Source organism: Thalassophryne amazonica, chromosome 8, assembly GCF_902500255.1.
Source record: "Thalassophryne amazonica chromosome 8, fThaAma1.1, whole genome shotgun sequence".
Lineage (NCBI taxonomy): Eukaryota > Metazoa > Chordata > Actinopteri > Batrachoidiformes > Batrachoididae > Thalassophryne > Thalassophryne amazonica.
Window position 1 is genome coordinate 76,058,175 of NC_047110.1, and position 9,423 is coordinate 76,067,597.

Sequence of the window (9,423 nt, forward strand, 5' to 3'; positions counted from 1 at the left end):
ATTGTTATGAGTTGATTATAGTTTTTGAGAATCTACCCAACATCTTGTAATATGAACCCCCCCTTTTTTTTTCACTTTTGGTCATACATCATAAATAAATAGCACTTTGACTCATCCATTAACTGTAGATCAGGTCAGCTCAATAGTCACGTTCCCAGGCGTTTCACATTTCTCAAGGAGAGGAGAGTTTTAATAGCACATGAGGTTTTGGAAGATGCAGAACGGTAACGCCTCTTTAAGCCATAGCAACACAGAATGCCAAGCTGTGACTTCAGTTTGAATGTAAATTTTTACCTCATGATGTAGACTTACATCCAACATCGGACCAATTACAGTTTTAAACAACTTTCTTTGAGGCAGATGAGAATGGGGGTGATGGCACAAACTATATCGTCAGATTGTCCCAGATTATGGCATAATTTCATGTTTCATTGTGAGCGGTCCAACACGCTCTGTTCGGTCTGACTTAAAAAGCCACTTTCACCTCAAGTAACACATGAAGTGATTTTTTTTTGTTTGTTTTAAACAAAATGGTAATGATAGCACACGTCTTTACACAATCTGGTTTGTCTTTCAGTCATGTAAATGAATATGCGTGTATATTTAAATGTGAAATATACTGCAGGGGTATCTTGAATTTTAATTGTGATGCTTTCAACAGAACTCTGTGTGCCTTGATAACTGAAAACATTAACTCTGCCGTTTACTGGTGTCCGTTCAGTGTCACAGCTATTTGGCTCTTTGTCCTTTTTATTCTCCAGGACCACTGAAGATTTGGCCACTTATTAGCAATGAAGTTTTACTTTAAAATACACAACCATATCTATATAAATTCATGCATCACTTGCAAGATATCAGTGATTATCATTAATGTGGTTATTTTGCAGCTTCCCCAGTGGATTGTCTACCTTTCCCCCCCCCCCCCCCCCAAGCCTCATGAGATTTGTACGTGAGGTAAAAGGGACAAGACCGTTGAGATTGTTGTAGCAGAGAGCTTTCTTGTGTTGCTGTGCTTGTCAACATTGCTATTGTTGCTGTGACATGCTTGGTCAAAAGATGCCAACCATGGTTTAACTATTTGCCAGTAGTGTGAGCTGTATCGTGTGTGTGTGTGTGTGTTATCAGTTTGCTCATGTTTCCTACTTGGCTTTCTATTTCAACTTCAAGAATTCAGTTGTATTTGTTCTGTGTAGCGCAAGCTTTCGTATTTAGCCTTAAGAACCTACAGTAGGGATAAAAGGTCAAGCCCATTGTGTTCTCATACATCTGAACTATTATTAACATGTACTTTTGCCTTTTGATCTGGACATTTGTATACTCTTCTGTTTATATCTGTAATTCTGCTGCTACATTAAATAAATAAGTGTAAATGTTGCGGGGTTGTTTCTTTTCACTCCAGATTTTGGATGCTCTAGCTATTATGAACATTTGTTGGAAAACTATTTTAAATTACACTATTTACATAACATTTCACACAAAGATTGTACAGTTGTAGCAACAAGTTAAATCCTATTTTAAACATAAATTAAACAATCCCTCATAAGCCCTTTACATCCCCCCCCCCAAAAAAAACACTGGTGTATCCTCTTCCAATATTCCATTCTGTCATAAAGAAAACATCTGTTTCTGATGTCAAATATGACATAACAATCCAACCTGCATGTGTCCTCTTTCATAAGTCTGCTGAAACATTGAAAAATGCCTCCTCATGGAGGGCAGCACAGTGACAGGAGCTTAGTCCACTAGTTGCCAGAATGGTCTCCTGGTTGAAGGCCAGCTGTGCCTCATTTTCCATGTATATCTGGAGTTGTAGCAGGAAGAGCATCTGGGTATAAAATGTGCCAAATCAACATGCAAATCCATATCAAAGCTACTGCTAAGGGATCAAAGAGGAGCCAAAAAATAGGTCTCTCCTGAAGAACCATTACCTCACCAAACTGGCACTGTAGACAAAGATGGACATGATGATGACATTTTGGGTCTGCAACTATTGGATGTCTGTATTCACATGGAGAAGGCCATCAACATACAGATGAAACACATTTCTAGGTAAAAATGCTAAATGAGTAGAGCTTAATTAAATTAAACTTTCTCCTGCCTAATTGTGCCTCCTTTCCCCCAAAATAAATTATTCAGGATGGACAAACCTATTAACTCATGCTGCTTTACAGAGAGGGATTGCAGGAGAGCAGACGCAGGACACAAATTACAAATGATCTGATCGCACAACAGCACTGATAATCTGTCGAGTGTGACGTCTTGAATTGAGAACTTTTTCAAAAATTTGCTGCTCCGACAGGGATTGTTTGGTGCAGAAATGCAACATGAGGAGATGAACAAACAGCCACGGATTTGAATATGAAAATACAAAACTTAATCTCGTGTCCCTTTCTATTGTCAGAATTACCAGAATAATTGACTTGATGACAAGAATCTGCTTTTAACCCAATTTAATAAGTTAGATGTTCTACAACAAGAAGGAGCAACTAGGGTCAAGCTAATATGCATGGTTTGATAACAGAAGGAAACAAAGTCCCTACAGAAAGAAATGGTACCAAGCTATAACTGGTACGACTGTTTCTCATTCCCATGCTGCTTTGCACATCCTGCAAGGTTGCACTGACATTGGAATATGAGGTAACAGAGTAACGGGTGGGTGAAGGAGTCTAGATTGTGTTGCCGGGTAAATAGTTTTTTGGGGTTTTTTTTATTTTTTTATATATATATACCTTGTGGCTGCTCTTGTTTGTTCAGGTCACCACAGCAGTTCCAGCATCGATTCACATTGGGATTTGGCACAAGTTTGACGCGGGATGCCCTTCCTGACCCAGCTCTAGTTTTACCTGGAGAAACACACACAGCCCCTGGTCTTCTGAAGAGGTCTCCTATCCAAGTACTAACCAGGACCCACTCTGCTTAGCTCCTGGGATCCGACAGGATCAGGCTCACACAGAGCAGATTTCTGTAAATGTAGCCACTTCCACATGAAATAGCGCTAAAGTTTATTCATTCTTCTGATTAAAAGCTGTTCAAAGAAAGACAACGGCTTCTTTATGTCAAAATCGATTTCAAACTCTGGCTTTTTTCTCAGAGCGAGGGCTGCAACTGTTATGGCAAACATGGCCGTCAGACCCAAGATGTGATAACATCTTCCTGTATCGGGGTCCTCAAAGTAAAAAAAGTGCAATTGTCCCGCTGTTTCAGTAGCATCATCGGCAGCATGGTGGTCCTTGGTGCTGGTGAAAAAGTCCAGGGCCACTGTGAACACTGCGCTGACCTCTGCTGGATTTGGAGTGGCACGAAATGCCTCGTCAATGAACCCAATCACCGGGGTCACAATAAGGCCACTCTGTGGAAACAAAGGTGACAGGCAGACCCACTGCAAGCTAAACCACGAGAGAATGGAACCAGTTTCACAGTCCTACCTTACTGATGATGGGGAACAGTCTACAGACCACCTGCACGTGATCGGGTGGTAAACCGATCTCTTCCTGTGCCTCTCTCAGTGCTGTGGCCACTTCATCTGTGTCACCAGGGTCACACTTCCCACCTGGGAAACACACCTCGCCAGCACTGGTCCTCAGCTGTGCATAAACAAGAGGGTCAATGGTCACACAGACAGATGGAAAATGACTCATGTCTGTACAGTATTACAGTCAGGGCCATAACTAGCAACCAATCAAGTTGTTACTTTAGCTGTCTACCCTAGCATACTAAAGTTAACAGGTTTGGGGAAAGTGCTGGGGCTGCCGCATCCACTACACCAGTGAACTGCCTTGGGATACATCATCTGTATTGAGTTAAGGTGTGCATTTGTTGACTTAAAATGTACCTGCTGTGTACAGTGAACAGACTGTTGATATGCCTCCCACAAGAAGGGGGCATTAGATTGTAAAACCCCAAGTGCTAAACAAATGAAATGTAACAGAGCTGGGGAAACATCTGCAGAGACACTAAGAACATTATATATCCCACAGCACTGCAGTGATATGACATGTTATCACCTTTTTATCATCATTCACTTGAGTCTCATGAATGTCACAAATTGCTCTATGAAAATTAATGATGACAACATACACGCAATGCAACTTACTGTGAAATATATTGTGACATAGCTAAAATGCATCTCTATTACCCGTGCGTAGAGCAGGTAAAATTTAATGAAAAATTTCCCAAAATTTTTTTCAATTACTTTTTCCAAACTGAGTTCTGTAGTATAATCAGCAGCACATGACTGTTGTGTGCAATGAATTTGGTGACACCACACCTTATGACATTGATGCTATTGAAAATTAAACAAAAATTTTTTTTAATTTACTTTTTTCCAAAGTGAGTGCTGTAGTATAATCAGCAGGACCCCACAACTGTGTTCAATAAATTTGGTGACAAAACACCTTATGACTTTGATGCTATTGAAAATTTAATCAATGAAAAATTCTCCAAATTTTTTTAACTACTGTTTTCCAAACTGAATTCTGTAGTATAATCAGCAGGACATCACTGTGTGAAGAAATTGTTTTGTTACTACACCTTATGACACTGATTCTATTGAAAATTTAAACAATGAAAAATTTATTTTTTTTTAAATTGCTTTTTTTCCCAAAGTGAGTTCTGTAGTAAAATCAGCAGGACCCCACAGTTGTGTGCAGTAAATTTGGTGACACAACACCTTATGACACTGATCCTATTGAAAATTTTAACAAAGAAAAATTTTCCAAATTTTTTTAAATTGCTTTTTTCCCCAAAGTGAGTACTGTAGTATAACCAGCAGCATCCAATTTTTTTTTTGTTTTTTCCAAAGTGAGTGCTGTAGTAAAATCAGCAGGACACCACTGTTGTCTGCAGTGAATTCTGTGTCACTACACCTTGTGACATTGATGCTCTTGAAAATTAACCTAAAAAATTCTTCAAAATTTTTTAAAATTACTTTTTTCCAAAGTGAGTCCTGTAGTATAATCAGCAGGAGCACAATTTTGTGTGCAGTAAATGTGGTGAAACCACACCTTATGACTTTGATGCTATTGAAAATTTAAACAAAAAATTCTCCAAATTTTTTTAAAATCACTTTTTCCAAACTGAGTTCTGCAGTATAATCAGCAGGACACCACTGTTGTGTGCAGTAAGTTTGTGTCACTACACCTTATGACACTGATGCTATTGAAAATTTAAACTGAAAAATTTTCCAAATATTTTTAAAATTGCTTTTTTTCCAAAGTGAGTGCTGTAGTATAACCAGCAGCACCCCCTGTTGTGTGCAGTAAATTTTGTGTCACTACACCCCATTACTTTGATGCTATTGAAAAGTTAAAGAATAACAAATTCTCCAAAATTCTTAAAATTATTTTTTTTCCAAACTGAGATCTGTAGTATAATCAACAGGACATCACTGTTGTCTGCAGTGAATTTGGTGTCACTACACCTTAAATCACCTGGTGCAGTGGGTGGTTACAAAGAAAACCTGCACCCTCTTGGCCCTTTCTGGAATCAGTTTGACACAGCATTGATGCTCTTGAAAATTAACCTAAAAAATTCTTCAAAATTTTTTTAAATTACTTTTTTCCAAAGTGAGTCCTGTAGTATAATCAGCAGGACCCCAATGTTGTGTGCAGTAAATGTGGTGACACACCACCTTATGACTTTGATGCTATTGAAAATTTCAACAATGAAAAATTTTCCAAAAATTTTTAAAATTACTTTTTTCTAAAGTGAGTGCTGTAGTATAATCAGCAGGACACCACTGTTGTGTGCAGTGAATTTGGTGACACCACAATATTGATGCTACTGAAAAATTAAACAATAACCCCCCCACCCTTCAGTTTATTTGTCTTGTTTTTGGGTGGGAGGGCTTTGTGGGTGGGGGGAGCAGAAGAATGTGTGTGTGCTGTGTTCTGTTTCTTGTAAAATGAAGTTTTCTTCTTCTTTGTCTTTCGGCTGTTCCCGTTAGGGGTCGCCACGTTATAAAGTACATAATCTTTTTCCAAACCGAGTGCTTTAGTATAATCAGCAGGACCCCACTGTTGTTTGCTGTGACTTTGATTACATCTTACCTTATAACATTGATGCTATTGAAAATTTAAAAAATAAAAAAAAATTCTCCAAAGTTTTTCACAATGACATGTTCCCAACCTGAGCTCTGTAGTATAATAAGCAGAATGCCACTGATGTGTGCAGTGAATCTGGTGATATCACTCCTCATTACAATAATTTTTTCAATAATAATAATCAATAATTTTCTGGTGTCTTAGTTTTTTCGTGTCTGAGCTTCCGTTTCTCAGCCGCCTGCCCGTTCAGATTAATGTTATTTTTCCAGCTCAGAGGACAGCTCATATGGATAAAAATGAGGTTGTACCTCGTTGTCTACCTTCCTGAGGTTAGAAACTAGCGTTGTTTGTTTTTCTACAACGTTTCTCTTAAAATCTATTGAGCCGTGAACTTAGAATCTGTGAATATCTTCTAACTTTACCGGAGTATCACGAACACCCTGCTTCCACTAGAGGTGGGTGATACTGGGAATTTTGGCATTGATCCGATACCAAGTAAATACAGGCCCAGTTTCGCCGATACCGATACTTTTTCAAATTTAAGCTATAGATCCAAAGGATCCAAATGACCTAGGATAGAATTTCACCAAACATTGTACGTGACACAAAATACTTTATCACAATCAGCATTTTTGAGTAGACTTTGATGAATCTGCGTGCGCAGCAGTCAGTGTGTGCGAGATGGGAAAAAAAGCTTGAATATCAGTCTTTTTACACGAGGATCGTTCAATATCAATACCAGCGTTGGTAGCGATATTATCGATAATAGGATCGATCCGCCCACCTCTATCAGGAACACCCTGCTTCCACCACATATTCTGCTTCTCTCGTAGCTACGTTTACATGGACACTTTATTTCTGATCTGATTGAATTCTATCCGACTGGTGGATCAGATTGTCCTGTTTACATGAACGTGCCCTAAAGTGATACGCTTGCTGTGCGTGTTTACATGCACCGTGATTACGATCCGATTCAGTCAGTAGAGCAATCCCATAATGCTTTGCGTTGTGACGTCTGCCGTTTGTGACATACGCAAGTAAGTTGTACCCGGAAGCCGCCCGAATAAACAGTGGATTTGTTAGCCGGCGTGATCAAGATTACTGTGTCAAAGCCAACCATTTAAAAGAGTAAAACTGTTGCAAATATATCTGCAAAAAGTGCTGTGATTTGGAGGTGAAAGTGGTTCTTTTGTGCTGATACTGACCTGCTCCGAGCGTTGGGTCATCAAGGTGCACAGCTCCCCTTTCCTCACAAACAACGGGATCAACACGGAAGCTTTAGGAAACACCGACACATGGGAGAACCTGTTGCCAACGTCAAACTGCTTCAGAGAGGACACGATCTCCTCCTTTGTCTTCATGCTGATAGCTGCTCCGTCTCCAAAGGAAAACTTAATTTTAGGTGACAGTTAAAGCTTCACACAAGGTGAACTCATGTCCTTGACTCATAAACTATCAAAGTTGACCTTCGCCATCGCAAAGCAGCACGAATTTAACACCCTGGTCCGAGCCAGTGTGAACCGGAACAGGTTCCAAACCTGACAGACACGGGTTTTAGGAACGTGATCGCTGTCAAAGTGAAGCTACCGTCCGCCATATTACCACTCCCTGTCTTAGTGCAGCAGATAACTGAAACAAAAGTTTAAATGGTGATACAAGCACCAAATTAGGCAAAAATACTCCTTAGACATTACTCTTCTGAAAAAACCCACTGGCCACTTGAATTTTCAATAGGCAGCCAGGTAGGGGTCAATTGAGGAATTACACAAAAATGCTCCAATCATATTGAAAACTATACCACATCATCTGTCTGACCATAAAGATTCCAAAAAGGTATAGTTTGGACTATCTACGACTGAATGTTCTGGAGTTATGAGGTAAAAACAGCAAGAATAGAGACAAAAGTCAATTTCAGTTTGTACAGAGGTCAAAAGTTAAAGTTGCTCTAGTTTTGGTAAAAAGTGATGCAAATTATTGATTGAGCTAATATGATTAATAAACAGAATAGTTTTGACTGTGTTGAATGTTTGGTCTCCAAAGTAAAGATCAAACAATGTTGACGTCCATTCGATTCTGACATGTGACATATGTTACCCCATAACATAAGGATGATACATGGTGCAAACTATTCCTTCTTGAATAGTTTGCACCATCATTCAAGTCCCAACTCAAAACCCATCTGTCCAAACTGGCATAGACCTCTAACTGGAGTCACTTGATATTTTGTTGACGTTTTAATAACATTTGCGATCTTTTATGCTTTTACTTTTTGTAAGGTGACCTTGGGTGACTTGAAAGGTGCCTCCAAATAAAATGTATTATTATTAAACATACGTTTTTTTTTTTGTCAAATAAAAAGGGGGATGGTTCCAGTTTCATGTATTTTGACCATTCAGTCTTACCCATAATGCAACACGTCACTACACAGTGGTGCATCTGAGTGAAATAATTGGAAGTGCTCAGATTTATAACACCTTGCTCTTTCTTGAATATTCAAACAGAGTAGGCTCAACAAAAGTTAACAGTTGCCATTTGTTTTGCTGCAGTCTATTAGCATTGAAAATGTGAGTCTATGCAGAGAGAAACACAAACCAGAACTCTTCCAGCGGTTTTGCACTCATGCACTGTTGAGTAGTGACACATTGCATTACGGGAAATGACAAAACACTGAATGATGAATGTGGAGGATTCTACCAAGTGTATCTTGGTTTAACAGGCTACAGTTTGGTTTTGTTATCTGTTCCATATTAATGAATGGTTCTTTATATGTCTATGAATGAGTTGATGAACGGTCTTTTTTGTGTCTATGAATGAGCCGAAACCAGCGATAAGCTATGGTGAAGTCCACTGGTAAAATTGGGTAGTAGAACATCAGGCAGAACATCAAACAGTAGCCCTCAAGTCAAGTCTGGGAGGTTGCGCTGGTGCTGTCACCACACCAGCTTGGGTCCTGAATAACAACACCCAGGAAGACAACAGTCCATACCCACCTCAGACAGGTCAAACGTGAGCACTCCTTGACCTCCAAAGGTTGGGATCCTCAACACTGAGGCACCAGCATGCAGGATTATGCCCAGGGAAACGGACCACATGACCATCGAAAGTCATAGCCTAAAAGTGGCAAAACTGTTTAAAATTTCTGCCCATTTTACAAAAAATAAACCCTAACCCTAACTGTAAATCAGGGATCTCCAACTCTGCTTCTGGAAATCACCTGCCCTGCATTTTTTCCCCATGTGTACCTGCCACAACCACAGCTGATTAGTTATGTCTGGTGTTTGCCAGAACTTCACTGTTTGAGCACACCTCAGTTACTTAATTTGTAGTGGATGGAGATGGGAGAGTTGGAAAAACTAATTTACAAGGTTTCTAGGAAGCTGAG

At 39.4% G+C, this 9,423-nt stretch overlaps 1 protein-coding gene across 2 annotated transcripts; it reads right to left on the minus strand.

Moving 5' to 3' along the window:
* Positions 1-75: 75 nt before the first annotated feature.
* nudt7 (nudix (nucleoside diphosphate linked moiety X)-type motif 7) lies at positions 76-7,592 on the minus strand. 2 transcript variants are annotated; one of them, XM_034176691.1, is made up of 3 exons: positions 7,247-7,592; positions 3,426-3,584; positions 76-3,379 (listed from the first exon to the last, which is right to left on the minus strand). In XM_034176691.1, the coding sequence occupies exons 1-3, from the start codon at positions 7,400-7,402 to the stop codon at positions 2,996-2,998; spliced, it is 699 nt and encodes a 232-aa protein (XP_034032582.1). In that variant the 5' UTR covers positions 7,403-7,592; the 3' UTR covers positions 76-2,995. The 2 variants fall into 2 exon arrangements, with proteins under 2 accessions (XP_034032582.1, XP_034032583.1); XM_034176692.1 differs by having other exon boundaries at positions 76-3,349; positions 7,247-7,591.
* Positions 7,593-9,423: the final 1,831 nt, after the last annotated feature.